General features: G+C 34.6%; 1 protein-coding gene across 2 annotated transcripts; it reads right to left on the reverse strand.

The window, feature by feature from the left end:
• Window positions 1–38: 38 nt before the first annotated feature.
• Window positions 39–2,316, reverse strand: LOC141672765 (uncharacterized). 2 transcript variants are annotated; one of them, XM_074479428.1, is made up of 4 exons: window positions 2,101–2,316; window positions 790–951; window positions 547–654; window positions 39–336 (listed from the first exon to the last, which is right to left on the reverse strand). In XM_074479428.1, exons 1-4 carry the CDS (start codon window positions 2,155–2,157, stop codon window positions 295–297), a joined length of 369 nt encoding a protein of 122 aa, XP_074335529.1. In that variant the 5' UTR covers window positions 2,158–2,316; the 3' UTR covers window positions 39–294. The 2 variants fall into 2 exon arrangements, with proteins under 2 accessions (XP_074335529.1, XP_074335528.1); XM_074479427.1 differs by having other exon boundaries at window positions 49–320; window positions 2,101–2,300.
• Between the last annotated feature and the right edge of the window lie 20,095 nt (window positions 2,317–22,411).

Raw genomic sequence — 22,411 nt, forward strand, 5'->3', positions numbered from 1 at the left:
TTATAAACCTAATACTTGCACACTAATTTCTATAAAACCTTAAACTTCTACTCATTTTATTACTAGAAATAGTCAAAACAGGGTACAAAAGATATAGTGAAAATTGGAACATGCATCACCATACATTTTCATTCATCTTCAGAGTTCAGGTCCTTCTGCTACATACTTAAGCATTACATATACTATTATAGCGATAGTAACTAGTAGGCATAATAATATTATCGAAACTATTTCTTTTTGCCATATCCTTGATACATCCACGCTGTGCCCCTTGTGTTGTTGGTTGCAGAACTTTTACAATTCGCTCCTCTTCTCCTCGTCTGCAGTAGAACAAATCTAAATCTAAATTAGTTAATTAGAGTAATTTGATACATTCCTTCAAATGAAAACTGAAAACCTGTGAGAACTAAATAACTTTGCAGAACAATTCTGTTGGATCAGAACCATTTATTTTCATCGTTTTCCCGTGATTACATATTTATCCACAGAATCATGACTATATGTCTAAAAATTCGTAAAATATGTTTTAAGAAAAAAACTCTTTACTCTTTGGCCTGGTTCACACTTTTCCAAGTTCTTAGCCTTTAAATGATCTGGCCTGTTACTCAAGTACTTCTTCATTCCTTCATTGTCCATGCCTTTCATCATAGCAATCTGCAACTCAATTCAAATTATAGTACTGTCAGCTATAGAAAAAAATTATTTGATGTTAGTTATATATGTGTTTGCTTAGTCCAGTATGCATCTTGTAATATATTGCAAACAGATACTTGTAATATATTAAGATACCCATTGTTTTTGCTCTTGAATCTCTTGTTCTATAGCATCTTCTTCCCTGTCAACCACTGCTTTCTTTTCTTGCCATGTTGGAACAACCTTCTTCGGAGCCTTTACCTTCTGATCACCATTGGTTTTCCCTCCCATATCTCGATAAATATATGTTGTATTCACCTTGATTGCAAACAAGCGAAATGATAATCTCTGCTATTTATGTGTGTATGTGATAAAATGTAACCGAAAGAAGAAAAGAAACAGCCTTTTTTACGGGGAGGATCTGAGCTTTAACGGACATCAAGCTCAAGTCAATGTAACGGTTAAAAAATACAATGTTCTTCTCTAAGGTCCAAAGGATAGATCATAAGAATGTTACAGTGCTTGTTTGCTAATTGTGTTTAGCTGCGTCTAATCTGGATTAAAGAGACAACATAACGAGATACATGTGTATATTATATTATGTTGGAGCATATTCGTTGTGATATTCCTTGGTTGAGAAACGTTATGTGAAAAACTGAAAATTTTAAATTAAACTTTTAACGTTTTGGGATTTTCTCGTTGAGAACTTCAACAAGAATGGAAACAGACATAAAAGAAACGTTATGTCAAAAACTGAAAATTTAAAAAACGTTATGTAAAAACTGAAAAATTAAATAAATATATTAAAAAATGATCAAAATATTAGTTGAAATGACATCATGCTAGTTTCACTAGGATAGTATTTGTGCATAGCAGAATTGATGGTTTAAAGGCAGCTTGAGAGCTAACAAAAACTGAAGTAATTTATCATTTCTCTATGATTCGGAACTACAAGAGGGGATGTTTGTAATGGACTTTTGTATAGAAATTAGATTGTTCTCCGCGCCAAGTTGAGACGACAAGAACAGTCTGTCTCAACTTACCCATGGAATGTATCTGAAACTTGTGATTGCAGAGTCTAGTTTCCACAGAGTTGAGATTACAATTATTGATCTGGTTGGCAGTTATGTCAGTTATGTAGAATCCTATGTCTGTCCATACTGCAGAGGCCAAATATAAGCTCGAAACCCTAAGTTGTCTGACGATATTAATGAGTTCTGAGCAACTCATATAACGAAGAAGATTCGATGAATTACATCAAACATAATGAAATTTGTACATATATGCATTTCAATACATGTGATGCATTGCATCATTGCATGGAGAGTGATAGCAACAGTGCTATACAACTCCTGAGATGGTGTTGCAGGCTCTGTTCCATGTGCATTATATATGCTGATCAAGAAACTACAACAACTCTCATAATTCTACATACATAAGACATTGTTCAAATCTCTCTTCCCTTACCTCTTGTTGATATGGAATGGGGCACGCTTTTCGAAGCTCGAATCTGAACTCATGCATGATGCATTGCTGATAGACAGTATGTGGAAGCTACAGTCTAGACCTAGATGCATCTACAGTTAGTTTGGTTGTGTTTTGTTTTTATACATTGAAGGCTTCTAATATGAGGATATATGTCATTACTATTGTATCCCCACAACTTTGATTGGACTTTTATGCTACGTAAATAAGTTGCGGCCTAGCTAGCACTGCCCACTTAAGAAAGGAATTGAGTTGCAACTTCCACGATACTGTTAAATTACCCGTTCTTCTAAACTCGAGTATTATGAGAAAGATTTATGTAATAAACAATGAAATTTTATAAAACAAGTAGTCGAAGATAACAAAGTGGCTCAGTTGTTTGAGTCCGGGACTTCAGGGATTACCACTTCAAGATCATAAATTCGATTTCAAGTGGACGTTCGGATTTAAGCAGCAGATCATAATGGATGTTGCGTTTGACTCTTTTTAGGATTAGTCGAGGTACGCGTAAGCTAGGCCGGATACTGCGTTTGACTTTTTTTAGGATTAGTCGAGGTACGCGTAAGCTGGGCTGGACACTGGGTAGGTCATGATAACGGATGTTGTGTTTGACTCTTTTGCAGGATTAGTCGAGGTGCGCGTAAACTGGGCCGGACACTGGGTAGGTCATGATGATGGATGTTGTGTTTGACTCTTTGCAGGATTAGTCGAGGTCATGTAAGCTGAGCCGGACAAAAAAACTAAAGAAAAAGAGAGAGAACAGAACGTACGGCTCCAAAGCCAGAAGATAATATACATTGAATTGGAGCACTAAATTCCTAGCTAGGTCCCCAAATTAATAATTCAAAACCGTATCTTGAATTGCATCTTTTTCTTTGAATCACCATTTATCAAAGTACAAGAAAGTAACAATCATCCGTAACCCTTCATCCGCTAGTGCTGGAAAAGTTCGATCTTTCAATTTATCTTTCTTCCTCTGGTCAACATCAAAAAATTTCTTTTACCTTTTATTCATTGTTGTGCTATAAACTGCAATATCTACCTTCACTTTTGGGTAAACAACTTGTACCAGATTCCAATATATTTGGCTAGGGGATGATCGATAGAAAGAGCACTAAGCAGTGCATGTGGAGATATTCATTTGAATGTACACCACTATGATGGAATATTTCAAAAAATAGGTTATTTACGTTAAAGAGTATTAAGATCATATTCGGTTTTTCTCTAGTATCTTAAGATTTTAGTGCAACTTATTACTTAACATGGTATTAGAGCTTGATTTAGGGAGGGACTTAGGTTCGAATCCTCCCACTCTCATTTGTTTAATTTAAATATTCGAAAAATATCGTACGATTGAGGGGAGTGTTAAAGAGTATAAAATCCGCTGTCATCTGTGAGTAAGATGAATCGACTCGAATTCACTTGATATCCAACTGTGGAATAGATTGATACTAACATACACACATATGTAAGTAAATGCATGTTGTCTCTAAATTTTTTGATTAGCCAATGTGCATTATTGTGTCATGCATGTCCAGCCAGTGTCCATTATTGTGTTATGTTCATAACGGAAATAGTTTTTCAAACTAGACGAGATGGCCATAGGTTCTTAGCATGAACTTAAAGAAAGCAACTCCAAACAAGTGGAAGTGGAACTTGCTAATTATTGGTGATAGTGTTGTGGGGTTTTGCTTTCACCACCGCCCTAATTATCTTAATTTTATCGTATCCGTACAGTGGACTAGAAAGGGACCTCAAATATCTCCACTAATTTCAACTTTCCTCTGTATATGTGCTTCGTATACACATGTATCTCAACCATTTTTTTATAGTTTCTTTTTTGGATGTCTAATATAAGTTTTTACATTTCAAAACTTATCAAAAATAATCAATAGATCCCACCATTTTCCCACTTTTTTCACACTACTTCTACTCCGCTATCTCCATTTTTAATGTGGGTCCCACCACTTCAGTCACTTTTCTTTTTTCTTTCTCTTTTTCATTACCTTATACATATTTTTCTCAAACCAAACGTAAAGAATTGATTGGGACGAATGAAGTAGTATTGATTTTGACTCGATTTCCGATCAATCCCTCGACAGAAAATACAACCAACTCTCAACTGTCACATTTAAATCAATCATTACGATAATCTTAATCAAGGTGCTTTAAGTGAGATTTCTCGGTAATATACTCTATTTCCAACCAGTTCTATTATTTTGGTAGAAGATGCAACTAACTTTGAAAGATCACATTTAGATCAGTAGTTTTCTAAATGTATTTTAAGTACGTATTCCTTGATATTTCAGGTATATATATATATATATTTAATTCGTATGGTATGGTATTGGTTTTGACTCTGTTTCCGACCAATTTTCTTGACTAGTTATACTCGAGAAGGAAATACAACAAACTCTCAACGGTCACATTTGAATACAACCAACTCTCGACGGTCACAAGGAAATACAACCAACTCTCGAGGTCGTTTACGAGAATCTAAATCAAACAACTTTAAGTTAGATTTCTCGACATTACACATACATGTAAGTAGAAGTGTAGGTGTCTATATATATGTGTGTGCTGTTGTGATTTTAATAGAGTGGAGCCATGAGTATGGAAGGTTTTGTTTCTGACTTTCTGACACCATGTGCTTCTCAAAGTCCAAAACACCACAAATCTTAACACTTCCACTTACACTTACACTACAACCTAGCTACTAGTACTCAAATCACTTCATCTTTCTACTTCCAACACTTGTATACCATATTATCATGGTACATTTATGCAAACTTGAGGGCTAAATTACTCCACGTTATGGTCAACTTCTGCTACACCCATAGATTAAAGTTCTTTCCACTACTTACCTTATCTTCCATCAAACCAAAAAACTTACTATATATATACAAGATGCCAATCTAATTCACTTGCAAGACATGCATTCTAGCTAAACCTCTCCTTGTATAGGGACATTTACATAGTACATAATAATGCCAAAGAAAGTAGAGATTGAAGGGAGAAAAAGAGCCCCAAAGGGACACTTTGTGGTGTATGTAGGAAGTGAGATGACAAGGTTTGTTGTTCCTATTGCGTACTTGAAGAATGCGTTATTTCAAGAACTTTTGCAGAAGGCTGCAGAAGATTATGGCTTTGATCATCAGTACTCGTCTATCGTTCTTCCTTGCGATGAATCTTCCTTCCGGAGGCTTGTTAGCTCCTTGGCCAAGCGGTAGCAAGCTAGTCTGTGATCAACATAATATGTATATTCGAGCTTTAGTGGTAAATGCTGCAGTTGAATTGTTTTTTTCAGTCCAATTGTTCCTATTGTTATTATCTGCAAAACAAAATTGACTGAAAGAGAAAAAATGTGTAGCTGCATGGATAGACTGCTGCATACTTGCATAGATTGCATGCTAAATACTTGGCTAGATCAAACTACCAGTAATACACTTATTTCGACTAGATAATACTAGCCGAACTCTAGCCGAACTTCGAGTCCTTCGAATCTATACTTCTATATTATCTATTATACTATGCTAGAATTACCGGGGTAGATTTTGGTATGTTTTTTTTGCTGGATTTGGTTATAGACGGTAGTATTTTTTTAATTAACCCTTATATCCAAATACTAAAATGAAAACCCGCAACAACAAATTTTATATTATTATTTTACACTACTTAAACTCTTCGAACCTGTCAACAACAAATATTTATATTATTATTTATATGTTATCCAGGTTTCAGGTTCGAATCCATGCATTAACAAATATTAATTTATTATTTATAAACATACTAATAAGGTTAATGGTCCAAATTTCATCAAATGTATACTATTTAATAAAACTAAAAGAAATTTATTATAATTTTAAATAATATAAAAATATTTATAAAAACACATGCATCCCGCAGTTGTAAAGCTAGTGTTTTATAATACTACTAGATTTGTTAGTCTTGCGAACCTAAACGAGCTTGTTATCATGTTCGAGTTAATGTTATCAATTTTTTCATAATCCAGTTCGAATCATTTTATTTATTAAATAAAATTTGATCAATTTAACGGAAATTTGTCACCTACTTAAGTATAAAGATATTGAAAAAGAATGATTTGGTAGTATTTAACTAAATTAAATATATAAAATCACCGATATTAAAAGTTATTTTTAAATCATCAAAATAAAAAGTGATGTCTTTATATTTTCGGGATATCAGTTAACAACAAAAGTGATATCTAAAACTCACGGTAGTCTTATAAGAAGTTCGAAGATCTTAGTAGGTAATTCTTCAATCTACCTATTTTTTTCTTAATTGATCGCCTTGGGAAGATTTTTCATGTGCTTTTAATGAGGGCTGCCAGAATTTGTTAATTATAGCTTAAATTTGCTATTTATGATCCAAATAAGATGAGACATGTTCGGGCTCAAAATTCGACGTACAAATAAATGTGAACATTTACGTATTTAATTAATGCGTATTTGTCATGGGAGATTTTAAAAAAAGTTATTTCTTATCGGAATACATATTTTTTATTTGATTTGTAATATTTTTTAAACTTTTTAATTGAAATACACATTTTTCAATTTTGTATAAAGTAAAAAAAAATGAACCGGAGATTAATTTCCTTACATGGTGTGTAAATATATATAGATTTGAATTAATATATACATCTATAATTATAACAAAATTTTAATAATATTCACATTTTAATGATCAATTAGGAGTTATTTAATTCGATAATGTGTTTGATCAACAATACGCATGTACTTCGCAAAAGCCTATATTAAATATTGCATTAATATTATTTATTTGCTTGTTAATACGTTGATACTAGTATTAATTGAGTTATGTTGAGCGAAAATCAAAATAAAAAAAGTTTGAGTTTGAAAAACATGTTCAAGATGAAAATATATGATTAAATTAATTTTACCAGAAGTTGCTTACAATTATTTGTTACGATTGTTCAAAAATATTGTAAATATCAAATATCACATAAATTCTATGACTAAATATGCATGCATGGAAAATACACTGATTTGTCCAAAATAGGAGCTAAATCAATTATAGAAATATGGCCTGTTGAGGACAGGACAAGTTTATCAAAATATGTTGCACTGTCACCATTAGTTACAAGCACGGCTAAGAGCCTAAGATGTGGCCTGACCAACAGAAATAAAATAAAATTTATTTTAAGCTGTCTATAATGGGAAGATATCGTATGTATTCATGTAATTTAAAACATATTTATTAATGGGGTTATGCAGAGTACATAATAAGAGAAATATGAAATATTATCTATGACATATTGGAGAAAGAAAATTTCTGCAACAAGATCTGCAACAAAGAATTTCACTTAAAATTTTTGCTTATCATCTTCTATATAATGTAAAAGCGTACTAAGATGCTGAGCAGTGGTTGATTAAATCAACTAAGAGTAACTGTCACGAACCTTACATATAACAATAAGCAAAATTTCAAGTCTGCATGCAATGTACGATTATGGAAATTATTAAACAAAATAACAATTCAGAAAATTGGTAAACTACTTGCCTTGCCCTTTTCTGCATTAGCAATCCAAAACCACTAAGAAGGTGTCCCGTCTTATTTTTACACATATTTTTGTCAAATATTAAGCCAAGTCAGACTCTCCAGAAAAGGTCGAATGACATAAGGTGCTTCTTCACAACCCAACAAATATAGATAAGGATGTGATCCACGATCTGCGATTAATACATATAAAATATGCGAATAGCAGAAAGAACAAAAATAGGATATGAAAGGAGAAGTTATCGAGTCCAGCGTACAACTGTCTCCTTAAAGCTATTACAGCCCTCACCGTATATTCAATTCGTTAGCCTCCAGGATAAAACGAGAAAACGGCGTTGTTCCACGCACAGCGCCTTCGACGAACAAAAACGGAGTAAGAAACTATTACCGGAAGATAGTAGAGTTTTTATTTAGGAGACGGCTGTGTGGTATATTTCGAATGAATAATACACCCTAAACTTGATACAATAATATATAGACTCTAGAGAAATGTGTGCGCTACTCCACGCATATTTAAATAAATCGCGTTAATTAATAATCAAATCTGTAATTGGATCAGATCATTATTACGCCAAATCAATGTGGGACTTTCATTATTCTACACAAATTTCCACAACTAAGAGTCTAATTTTGGATGATCATATCTCATCCATCTCTTAGTCATTTTGAGTGATTCAAAGTGCCTCGGAAAGCTCTCTCGGAGGAGAACACATTCCAAGTGTCACTCATCACGCGCACGCGACATTCGTCCACTCAAACTATGGCTCAAATTGACTTGACAATGTGGGACTACTACCCACATTTTCCAACAATTCCCCACATGGATGAGATTGACATTTCAGTAGCACACACCAGATAGACAAATACGGAGTTTGACTTGGTGATAGTTTCTTCGATCAGATATAGCATATGATAGGTAGAGAATGCTTCTTGAACCTTCACTCGAATAAGCATACCAAATTTACTGGTAGACAGTAGACGTGCTATCATATTCATTGATCTTAAAGCCATTGGTCAGCCCGACCTCATCAAATTTCTCATGCCATTTCATAGGCGCTTGTTACAAGCCATAAAGTGACTTCACTAATATATAGACTTTCCTCTCTTGACCAGGGACAACGAATCCTTCAAGTTGTTCCATATATATTTCCTCATCTATATCTCCTCATCTATATCTCCATTTAGGAAAGTTGTTTTCACATCCATTTGATGTACTAAATGTTGCCCAATAAAGATACAATTATTTAAGGGGGTTGGATACAATTGTATAAATATTTCGAACAAGTAATAAAATATAACAGCTTTTTATATTTCTGATAAAAACTGTTATAAAATCCTCTCAAGAAATACTGATGTTCTTGAGAGCTTCTAGGTCGAATGATCCTCGAGTTTCTTTTCTTTTACAAAGTGATGACCTAAATTGTGTTTATATACTACACAGGTACAACAGATTAATCTAAGATATGCATTATCAAAAACTAACTGAAACTGATACATATCTTAAACTAAATAGATAAAGTCTTATAACTCAGACGTAACAGATATATGCTCCACATTATAAGGAACAGAACAAATCCTCTAATGCTGACTGTCTTTAAATACTGATGTCATACAAATGCTGATGACATACCAAATCCTGACTGTACATCAGATCCTGATGACACCCGAACAACCAGATCATGTGCTTCTTCTGATCATTGAAAATTCAATATATAACAATCTTCCCCAATTTATGCTTAATGCAATGAAGCATAAATTTCATTCTCAATGATGCCAAAGCCAATCTACAAAATGTACAAGGAGAAAAGCTTACTTCAGTATCTTCAGATAACTGACAGTTGTTCCAAGAAAGTTCTTCAATCTTTCTTCCTCTTTTTCTCGTAGGACTTTAACAAAAATTTTCTTCAACTCTCTCTTCTCTTCAGTGTCTTCTCCAAGCCGATAGATAGCTGATCTTAACTTAGAAATTGAGCGTTTGCTTATCTCAAGATCACCAATCAACATGAAGCTTAAACTGATATCTTCATGATCAGGACTGAAGGATAACTGAGGACTGTTAAGAAAAACTTGTAGCACTGCAGCTCCCTTTTTCATCTGCATTTCTTGACCAATATAAGTTCTATACTCGGGAACATAGTCACCATTATATTTATCATCTTTTGTCATGACTCTTCTTCTGATCACTTCATGTATCATATTTACCAGTTTCTGGTGACCTTGTTCTCAACTCTAAGAAGATAGTGAATGTATTTCAATTCTGTCACAGTCTTCATTAAGAGTTGCTGCAATGTAAAGCTTTTTACTTTACCATCTCTGAAAAAGTACAAAATCTCTTCTCTGACATCATTATCATTTATCTTTCTATAAACAATCTTCACAGCTTCAACTTTCTCAAGATGTGAAGGAGAAATTCTTTCACCAAGATTTTCTGTCAGAGTATCTGTATCCAGCAGATCAGATTCTAAGATCTCCATGCTGGAATGACTAATGCCTCCTCTGGTCCGAGATTTGATAAGTTTCAGTTTTTCATTGTATACCACCCAAAAAGGCTTCTTGATGGACTTATCAACATCTACCTGTTCTGAGATAGAATCTCTTAACCCAACTGACACAAATTCAACATGCTTGAACCCTTTAGAATAATTGAATACATGGATGTCTTTCCATCTTCTATTCTTCTTGCTGAGAGGAGCATAGTTTGAAGACAAATCATCAGTCTTCCCTTCTGCTTTATGCCATAACTCTCTCTTTGATTTTTGAACTCTCTGCAAATATTCTTTGCATGCTTGATCAGCTTTCCTTCTACCAGACTTTTCTTTTTCAACAGCCTCTGAAATATGAGGAGTGATTACTAGAGAAGGAGCTGACTCATTTAATGCTTTGATCACTTTTTTATCAGAGTTAAAATCAGTTATCAGGTTCACAACATCAGGATCTGCTTTTACCTCAGGATTTGTGTCTGTATCAGGAGTTAGATTTTGATTTGTTGTATCAGCTTGATCAATGTCAGTGGCTGATCTTTTCTTCCCCGGTATAATCAACTCTTCTGGCTTCTGAACTTCTTTATCTTCTTCATTTCCTTGTAAGGAACATAACCCTCTCTGGATAGACAATTCAGAAAAGTAGAGTTGAATGCTGTCACTTGACTTGATCCAGAAGTTCTTCCACCTCTTCCTCTTCCTCTTGCTCTTGCAGATTTACCACCTCTTTTTCCTCTTCCTTTAGAAGTGTTAGCTTCAGCTTCAATTTGAGTCAAAAGCTCCGTTTGTTGCATAACTGCTTCTTCAGGTGTTAGATCAAGAAATTCTTCAGTTAAATACCTAAGAGCACTCCTATCATTCTTTTGCTCAAACTTCTTATCTTTGTAGTACAAGACAATCTCTTCACCTGTTTCCTTATGTCTGTAAGGAAAGAACATCAATTTAGCTTCTGCTAAATTTGAGATTGTAATATCATCATCCTCAGGAGCACCAGCAGTAGTCTTGTGCTTGGCTTTATAAGCACCAGTAGACTTCCTTTGTCCTGAAGGATCATTCTTCTTGGAATGTTGAAGTTGTTGAGCAGTAGACGCAATTTGAACATCTGTAACTGGATTATTCTTATCACTATCATTATCAATATCTTTATCCTTTGTCTGAATAGAATCTTGTGTATATTTTGTAGCAACAATCTTCTCCCCCTTTTTGGCATCAATATTTGAAAGAAGAGAAATCAGAGCATCCAGTTTGTCACCTATAAAAGAAACCTTGTCTTCTAAGGAGGAAAGTCTAGATGTCATGTTGTCTTGAGATTTAACAACATCTTTGATGGTATTTTTCACACTTTTGATTTTAGCGGAGTTAGGTGTGTGAAGAAAAATCCATCAATTTTCTCTTTGACACCAGCATGAGACTTCTTCATTTCATCAAGTTCGGAGTGAATTCCTTTAACAAAAATGGTTGAGGCCTTAAGATGCAACTTTAGATCAGAAGTTTGAATTTCATCATAGGCACGATGAATGTTTTGCTGGCCAACAGCAGATGAGATAGAATTATTTGCAAGTCTCCATTTATAATCCCATTTTGTCTGTCTAAAATACCCAGCATCAGGATTGTAATAAGAAGGATTTTCAGTAAAGTGCGAAGAAGAACCAACATTGGACTTCTTAGATTCATCAATTGCAGACTTAAGCTGAGCTAAATCAGAATCATCGTCATCACTATCATTGTCAGAGTCAGACAAGCCATCAGAAGAATGTGCAGAATCAGGCAGAATTGCCTTGCCTTTATCCAGATTCTTTGCAAGAGATGCCTGTGGCTGATGTGATCCTAAAACATAAACATAGTAACACCTAAATCTCTCTGTTCTTTTCAAGTGATCTCATCACTTCTCACACAACATATTACTTTTAAGAGTAACATTATTCTCACAGAAGAAACTTTATAAGTAAATAAAAACTTATAAGATTCTTGTCTCAAAACTACCTATCCTTTTGCCAGTACAGGAGACTGCCACTCAAAATATTTTTTCTCTTTTTTTTAAAAATCTAATTTTTCACACAGTCTCTCAGAAAGGCTCAATCACAAATATAGAAAAGAAATAAGAGATGGTTGAGAAGAGTTGTATGCTTGTCATATAAATAGAGGTAACCTCAAAGAGGAGACTATTTATAATCATACAAACATGAGAATATATGAGAAGTTAGCAATACCTGAAGGTGATTCCTCAAGTGGAAGTGATGAAAGTGGAGGAACAAACAGCACATCAGGATGATTTTTCAAACTAGCAACTAGTAATGGATCATCAATTGTAGCTAGTGCAGTTGAAGGATGATTCTCGGTAGGAGCTGTTGTATCATCAGGATTTGATTTGTCAGGAGAAGTTGAAAGACCAGCATCAGTACTTTGAACTGATGGTTCTTGTGGAGTCAGAGACATTTGAGCTGCTTCAACAATGCTTGGTGAAGGTTCTTCTGTGCTCTTCTCAAAAATAGGATCATTAATTATTGCATCCACTTGTGACAGTATCTCCTGATGAGTTTGCTTTTTCTGGAGTAGTTGAACAGAGTCAGCAAGAAGATCACTCTGAGCAATATTAACAATGATCTGTGCAGCCTCAGTGTCTGCATCTTCCCATTGAGAAGATGGTTCTTGTGTGACTGGATGTGTAGCAGTTTCTAAATCCCTTTGAGACCTAGGTTCTTGTGTACTAACATCCTTTTCAAAAAGCTGAGTCTTTTTTTTCTTTTGGATGTATCCAACTACTTCTTCACTTCTTCTTTTCAACTGGCTCTTTGCAATTTTCTTGTGTTCAGCAGGTGCTTCAATTACTGGAAGCTTGTCAAGCAGAGCACTAGCAGCAGTAATTGGCTCCTTGATTCCAGTAGTGTCAATCAAGTCATCAAGTTTTTGATCAATGGACTTCTTGATTTTTGACAGGGACCCTATCAGCATATGATCATCTGATTCAGAATCTTCTTGAATGATCAGTCTTCTTTTCATGATTGAAAAGCAGTCTTCTTTTTTCTCACTCTCACTCAGTGAGACTTGTTTAGCTTTCTGTCCAGATGTAACAGATTTCTTAAACAGCCTTTTCTTTGTTACAATTGATGTCTTTTGAGAGACAGCAGAGGAAGATAATTTAGAGGATTGTTGTGTTTGTTGTTTGGAAGAAGAAATGTCTGGGTTACAAATAAGATGGGTGATTTCTTGAGTCTTAGCATCAGGAACTGTGACAGAGGTATCAGCATCAGGATTTGCATGTACTTGTGTAGGAGTAGGTCTATTTCTTAACAGAAATTGCCTGACCTCTCTAGGAAGAAAGGGTGGTCCTGAAAATTTGTTATTTTCATCCCTTTTGATATGATCAGTGATTGCTTTTTCAGAAATTTGAAAAACAGGGAGTAATTCATCTCATCAAACATAGCATTAGGGCATAGAAAATTGAAAATCAGTTGCAAAAACCTAGTAGACCCTATTACTCCTGAAGCATCTACTCTCCTAGCAATTATAAACTGTAATATAGTATTACCATAATCAAAATTACCAGAGTTAAGAAGAGAGTACCCAATTCTCAGGGAAGTGGATGGAAGAGCATCAAAGTTTTTTGTCTTATTCAAGAAACAACTACTGATGCAGTCAAAGAAAAAGTTCCACTCTCTTTTCAGTTTGGTCCTGGCCAGTTTTTCAATGGTTGTGATTTCTTCTTGATAGCCTAAAGTCCTGAGCATATTAAACAGCTGCTCAGTGGTATGAGTATCAGGAGCACCATCAAGAGCAGGCAATCTCAAGGCTTGAAGCAGAATGTCAGCATCAACTTAATATCTTTGGTCCTTATACTCAAAGGAAAAGCCCGTATGTGTTGAATTTACCACATCTGTGTTCCATACCTGCATGACACCCCTGTATGACACCTTAACAGGATTTGTGAGAGCATACCCAATTGGACATAGAAGAAGAAAATCCTGAATATCATGAAAAGATGATGGTATTTGCTGATGTGTAAGCAGAGCTAAGTAATTGTTAGTACCAAATATGTTTCCATGAATGATTGTAGTTTGACTGAAGAGTGGTGAAACTTAGGAAGTTGTCCTGATGTGAATAGCTTATGAGAGAGAGTAAGTGTGAGATGTGCGCAGTGAAACTAAGTGTATGATGAATTGTGTTACAGAATTTTTTCTGGTTTTATAGCTTCACTATTCAAAGATAGGTTTAACACACTCGTATGAATGAGGTAACTTAGCGAATTTGACTTCGAACAGGAAACAATTACTGAGTAATTGAGTTTGATGGTGGAGGAAATTACGGAAGTAAATACAAAATACATACAGTTATATCAAGACACAATCGTAGAAATTTTCTTATCTAATAAATCACCATTAATCATTAATTAAGTGAGACACTTAATTGCAACAATAAAGCTTACTCAGAGATTGATTAACACTAATAATCTGAATTAGAACGTGCTGACCTGTCGTCAGGAATTGAGACCTTTCTTTTGTCAGGATTTGACTAACTCAGGATATGTCGATTCAAATTCAACATTTGTTTGTCAAAACATCACAAATTATTAGAAACCACAATTTTAATCAAAACATCCATCAAGAAATACAATTCAAGTAGATGAAGTAAAGATTAACAGGCTTCAATATGAACATTCACATGCATATAATTTGAGATAAACATAGACTAAATCTTGCAAAAAGAAATTTCATTAAGATATAAAAAGATTACATTTCATGAAATTCGTAGATTACATGCAAAAGATTACAAGACAATCCTAGTCTAAGAAGTTGAACATCAACAACCTTGGTCCAAGAAGCCTGACAAAGCTGATGGTGAAGAGTATTTTAATTCTTCTTTTTCCTACTTTCAGCAAAGAGAACAGCAAGACAAATGATTTTCTCCTGCTGTTTAAGATTGTGGAGATGAAATTCTCATTGGAAAAACAGAAGATCATTTTTGATGTTTTCTGGAAGTTGAATCCAGATGTTGTATGGAATGTCGTTGATGGGATATAAAGTCTGGATTCCATTTCAAAAAATAGTCACGGTACTTGTGCCATAGCAGTAAAACCAGCTGGGGTTTTCCATTGTTTGAGAGAAATGAAAAGATGTGTTTGGGTAGGAAAAGATGTGATTTTACTGAAGGATGAGCGGTCATTTAAATAACCAAGAGAATATCAAGAGACTAAGAGACTGAAGAGTTAACTTAATGAATTAACCAAAAGATTTCTTTTTAAGCCGTGTCTCCCTAGACTGATGTGTAATGATGACAGTGATATATTTATTCGGACATGCATAATTAGCAAATAAATTCACTTAATTTATCATGCATATAAAATAGAATACATTAAATATTTCTGGCTTAATATATAAAAACACAGCATTTAGGACATATCAGGATTTGATCAATATACATCAGGATTTGATCAAATATAAATTGAAATAAAAATTTACTTGTCCCAATTAACCATACCAAGTTCATTCACAAGCTTTGTAAATGTTGCTTCAGGTAATGACTTTATGAAGATATCATCCAACTGCTAATCAGTAGGAACAAAATGAAGCTCTATAGTTCCTTTCATGGCATGCTCTCTTATGAAGTGATATCTGATACTGATGTGCTTTGTAAGAGAGTGTTGCACCGGATTTCCTGTCATAGCAATAGCACTTTGATTATCACAGTAAATAAGAATTTTTAAGAATGATAATCCATAGTCCATGAGCTGATTTCTCATCCATAACAGATGAGCACAACAACTCCCAACTGCAATATATTCGGCCTCAACAGTTGAAGTAGAAATAGATTTCTGCTTCTTGCTGAACCATGAGACTAATCTGCCTCCCAAGAACTGACAGCTCCCTGATGTACTCTTCCTGTCTATTTTGCATCCAGCTAAATTAGCATATGAATATCCACATAATGCAAAGCCAGCTTCCCTTGCATACCAAAGTCTAAGTGAAACAGTACCCTTGAGGTATCTGAAGATTGTCTTTACTGTAATAAGATATGGCTCCCTTGGCTTTGCCTGAAATCTTGCACACAAACAAGTGGCAAATATAATGTCTGGCCTGCTAGCAGTTAGGTATAACAGAGAACCAATCATACCTCTATAAGATGTGACATCTATTGTTGTACCTTCATTTGGATCAAGTTTTGTAGCAGTTGTCATAGGAGTACTTGTAGTTGCACTATCTTGCATATTAAACCTCTTCAATAGATTTCTTGCATATTTTGATTGCATCAACTTTGAAAACTTATCACACAGTGCTTGATTAGTTGATCCAAAAATAATATCATCCACATAAATTTGGACTAGAAGCAAATCTTTACCTTTATTCAGATAAAATAGGGTTTTATCTATTGTACCTCTTTTGAATCCACTTTCAAGTAGAAACTGAGCAAGGGTTTCATACCATGCTCTAGGTGCTTGCTTCAGTCTATGGAGTGCCTTATCAAGTCTGTAAACATAGTCAGGATGTTTGGGATCCACAAATCCTGGTGGTTGTTCAACATAGACTTCTTCTTCAAGTTCTCCATTGAGAAATGCACTCTTGACATCCATCTGGAAGACCTTGAACTTCTTGTGAGTAGCATATGCCAAGAAGATTCTGATTGCTTCCAATCTAGCAACATGAGCAAATATCTCATCATAGTCAATGCCTTCCTGTTGGGAATATCCTTTAGCCACCAACCTTACCTTGTTTCTAATGATTGTTCCATCAGAATTAGTTTTGTTTCTAACGACCCACTTTGTGCCCACAATTGACCTGTTCTTAGGTCTAGGCACCAGCTTCCATACTTCATTTCTTTCAAATTCATTCAATTCTTCTTGCATAGCCATGACCCAATCTGCATCCTTGAGTGCATCTTCTACTTTCTTTGGCTCCTCTTTTAAAAGTAGATTGTGATATAAATATTCATTCTGAGTTACACTTCTTGTCTTTACACCATCATCAGGATTTCCAATTATCAGATCAGGAGTATGATCTTTAGTCCATTTTCTGGCACTGGGAAGTATCCTTCTGGAGCTTGATGCTCCCCCTGAGTTGTATGCCTCTTCAAATGCATTTGAGGCTCCCCATGAATCAGTTGTGTTATCTCCTGATGAGATATCGGGACTTAATTCATGTTCATTTGGTGTTGAATGAGCATTGGATTCTGAGAGATTAGATTGAGAAGAATCTTGAGATGATTCTTCAGTATTAGTACCATCAGCTGACCCTTGTTGTTGCTCCCCCTCAACATGTGCAAGATCATTAGTACAGTGACTATCTTCAGAATCTGAAGGAGTGTTAGGATTTGGATCATCAGGATTTGACAGCTCATTAGAGTTTGATCCAGATTCCAACAATGCATTTTCATTTGCAAAGATTAAGCTTTCATGAGTGTCTTCTTTAAAACCAGGAATCTTCTTATCATCGAAAGATACATTTATGGAGACTACTATGGTATATGTTCTCAGATTGAACACTCTGTATGCTTTTGGTGGTGAGTATCCAATAAAGATTCCTTCATCAGCCTTTGATTCAAATTTTCCAAGCTGATCAGTATGAGTTCTCAAAACAAAGCACTTACATCCAAATACATGAAGATGTTTGATACTGGACTTCTTTTCTTTTATCATTTGATAAGGAGTAACACCATGTCTGTTTATCAGAGTGATATTCTGAGTATAACATGTTGTGTTTACTGCATCAGCCCAAAAGTAAGTGGGTATTTTTGCTTCCTCTAGCAGAGTTCTGCCAGATTCAATCAAGGTTCTATTCTTCCTTTCAACAACACCATTTTGTTGAGGTGTACCAGGAGCTGAGAATTATTGTTCTATGCCTTTGTACTTGCAGAATTACTCTATCTTTGAGTTCTTGAATTCAGTGCCATTATCACTTCTCAGGATTTTAACTTTGTGAGCAGATCCATTTTTAATTTGCCTTATGTGGCCCAGAAGAATTTCTGGAGTTTCATCCTTCATGTGTAGAAAATAGACCCATGTATATCTAGTGAAATCATCAACAATTACAAGTGTGTATCTTTTCTTGTTGATGGACATTATGTTCACTGTTCCAAAAAAGGTCTAGGTGTAGCATGTGATATGGCTCAGAGATAGAGAATTTCGTTTTGCTTTTGAAAGATACTCTTCTTTGTTTAGACTTTTGGCAAGCATCACAAAGACCATCACTAGAGTATAGCATGTTTGGCAATCCTCTTACAAGCTCCTTCTTGAGACAAGTTCATTAATTGAGTTCAAGTTGAGATGTGAGAGCTTCTTATACCAGTTCCAGCTCTCATCTGCTGATGCCTTAGAGATAAGGCAAGCAGCTTCCTTTTCAAGACTTTCATGTAGCCTTACTTCATAAATGTTACCATGTTTGTATCCTATCAAGACAATTTTCTTTGACTTGTTATGAACAACTTCACAGTGTGTCATAGAATACCACATGATAACCTCTGTCAGTGATTTGACTGATGCTTAGAAGATTATGCTTCAGTCCATCCACCAAAGCTACATTCTCTATTGCCACTCTTCCAATTATCAGGTTGTCATATCCCAGAGTATGTCCTACATTTCCATCTCCATAAGATACATCTGGGCCGGCCTTCTTCTCAAATTATGATAGCAGGGATTTATTTCCAGTCATGTGTCCTAAAACATCCACTATCCAAGACAAATGTATTTTTCTTGTTACCCTGTAATCAGAAGAATAATTAATTAGAAGGATTTTTAAGGACCCACACTTGTTGGGCCCTCTTTTTGGACAACTTAAGCCTTTGTGTGTCAGGAGTACTTTTGACAGTGTTTCCTTTGTCAGGATTTATCTTGTCAGAAGCAAGTTTAGTAAAACCAACAGAATTAATCACACAATCAACTTTATTAAATTTAGGCAAAGGTTCATAGTAATTGTGATACAACTTGTGATAAGAACTACAATTATAAATCGAATTCCAACTACTACCACAATGAAAATAGGAATTTTGTGGTTTATAAAATACTGATCTACCCCTAACATCAGATTCAGGAATAGCAGTTTTTCTTTTCTTATTCCTCCTGCAATCAATAGAAAGATGATTAGTATTTCCACAGTTAAAACAAGTTTTCCTAGGAGCATTGGGAACAACCTTGTAATTTGAATCCTTAGAAATACCTTGTTTACCATTCATGTTTCTTTTAGGACTTTTTGCTTAAGGTTTATCAGTAGCCTCAGATATTTCCTTTTTCAATTGTCTTACTGACAAAAGTCCTATGTTCTTTTCTTTCTTAACAGACATAATGGTTTCCTTGCTTTCCTTTCTTAGAGTTTTATCACTTACCAGTTTTTCTTGTGGATTTAGGTTCATCAGCTTCTGAAGAGATAAACTTAACAGGAGTTTTAAGAGTAATTTTATTTTCAGTGTCAACATCCTTAACTCCATCTTTATAGCCTAAGCATTCTTTCCAGTTTTTCTTTGAGATTATCTCATAAACCTTTTTGCTTGAAACAGTCCAGGCTTTAAGAGTTTTTCTCTCCTTTTCTAGATCATTTTCTAACATACTGTATCTAGCCTCAAGAATCTTAACTGAATGTTTAGCTCTCTCACATTCTTTTTTCAAATCTATCTGATTTATTAAGTCAGACTCTAACTGTTCATTCCTAGTCTTCAGGATCTCAATTTCAATTATAAGTCTATCATTTTCTAGAGTCTTATTCTTAAAATTATCATGCAAAGATTTAAGAATAGATTTCAATTCAGATATGTTTTCAGTATCAAAAGAGAAGAAACGAGTTTGTACCTTAGACTCAGAAGCAGCAGAATCATCAAGACTGGCCATCAGTGCATAGCATGTGTCTTCATCTTCAGAATCAGAGGAGTCCGCCCAATTTTTTGCTTGATGTGATCAGGGCTTTGCTCTTCCTTTTGTCATGCTTTATTTTCTTGCAATTTGTGGCAAAGTGACCAGGTTCATCACAGTTGTAGCATTTGATCTTTGTCCTGTCTACCTTCCCAGCTCTAGAGTCCTTTCCATATTTTCTTCCAATTGACTTCCTTTCACCTCCAGTAAACTTCTTCCTGAAGCTTTTATTGTTCTTGGACTTCCTGAACTTCATCCTCCTGAAGCCCTTAACCAGCAATGTGGCCATTTGCATGATATCGGAATTTGTCATGTTCTCATCAGTTTTAACATCAGTATCATCATCAGGATTTGATGATGAATCATCAGTATCTGATTCTGGCAAATTGTTCGTCTTTCTTGCGGCTCCAGCAAACTTTTCTCTTGAAGCTTTATCATTCACTTTCAAAGCAACAGATTTCCCTTTGTTGCTTTTCCTCTCTCTCCTTTGTTGAACTTCCAAATCATGAGTTTTCAGCATGCCATAGACTTCATCCAGAGTAATTACTTTCAGATCATATTGATGTCATATTGAAGTCAGAGTCTCCCATTCTTCACTCAAGGCTCTCAGAAACTTGGTGTTTGAATCCTCTCGATCATACACCTTTCCCACCAAAGACAGATTGTTTAGCAGAGTCAGAAATCTGTCATAGATGTTAGTGAGACTTTCATCAAGCTTGGCCTCAAAGTGTTAATATTCTTGAATCAGAACAGCCCTTATGTTCTTCTTAATGGCAATGGTTCCTTGACATTGAGTTTCAAGAGCATCCTGGATCTCTTTGGCAATCTTGTAGGCTATAACCCTGTTTGACATCACAAAATCAAGACTGTTATGCAAAATGTTTCTCACCTTGGCATCTTTCAGCACAGCCACTTTCTCTTCTGGTGTCCATTCTGTCTTCTCCTTCAGTTGATAATGTTCAACAATTGTAAGAGTTGCAGGCACCAGTTTTGTTGGCATGAAGGGTCCATCATTGATTACGTCTAGATAATCTGGATCTGTAGCTTTCAGGTACATGAGCATCTTCACCTTCCATGTTGCATATTCAGTCTTTTTCAGAGTGGGAGTTTTAATGCTTTCATACTTGTTCAGAGATATGTTTAGATCATTTCTGATTGTAAATTTATCAGTGTGCTCTGATACCAATTGTTGCCCAGTAAAAATACAATTGTTTAAGGGGGGTTGGATTTAATTGTATAAATATTTCGAACAAGTAATAAAATATAACAGTTTTTTATATTTCTGATAAAAACTGTTACAAAATCCTCTCAAGAAATACTGATGTTCTTGAGAGCTGCTAGGTCGAATGATCCTCGAGTTTCTTTTCTTTTACTAAATGATGACTTAAACTGTGTTTATATACTACACAACTACAACAGATTAATCTAAGATATGCATTATCAAAAATTAACTGAAACTTATACATATCTTAAACTAAACAGATAAAGTCCTATAACTCAGACGTAACAGATATCTGCTCCATATTATAAGGAACATAACACATCCTCTAATGTTGACTGTCTTCAAATACTGATGTCATATAAATGCTGATGACATACCAAATCCTGACGGTACATCAGATCCTGACGACACCCGAACAGCCTGATCTTGAACTTCTTCTGATCATTGAGAATTCAATATGTAACACTAAAATACCCTTATATCCAAATACTAAAATAAAAAATGGCAACAACAAATTTTTATATTATTATTTTACACTACTTAAACTCTTCGAACCCGTCAACAACAAATATTTATATTATTATTTATATGTTATCCAAGTTTCATGTTCGAATCCATGCATCAACAAATATTAATTTATTATTTATAAACATACTAATAAGGTTAATGGTCCAAATTTCATCAAATGTATACTATTTAATATAACTAAAAGAAATTTATTATAATTTTAAATAATATAAAAATATTAATAAAAACACATGCATCCTACGGTTGTAAAGCTAGTGTTTTATAATACTAGATTTGTTAGACTTGCGAACCTGAACGAGCTTCATGTTATCATGTTCAAGTTAATGTTATCAATTTTTTCGTTTAAACATAATCCAGTTGGAATCATTTTATTTATTAAATAAAATTTCATCAATTTAACGGAAATTTGACACCTACTTAAGTATAAAGATATTGAAGAAGAATGAACTAATAATATTTAATTAAATTGAATATATAAGATTTATGGTTTTATTTTAGGCTCCACTCCTCGCCTTGGTTTTCTAAAATTGTTTGTAATAGGCCTGACTTAGTTATAGTTTGTTTATAGTTCTTCTAGTTTGTAGCAGTTTGTAGTAGGTTGTTGCAGTTTTGTTTGTAGGCAGTCCTTTGCAGGGGCGGAACCAGGAATCTAACATGGGGGGGACCAAAATAAATAAAATTAGAAAACATACCGAT

Source organism: Apium graveolens, chromosome 7 (assembly GCF_009905375.1).
Source record: "Apium graveolens cultivar Ventura chromosome 7, ASM990537v1, whole genome shotgun sequence".
Taxonomy (NCBI): Eukaryota; Viridiplantae; Streptophyta; class Magnoliopsida; order Apiales; family Apiaceae; genus Apium; species Apium graveolens.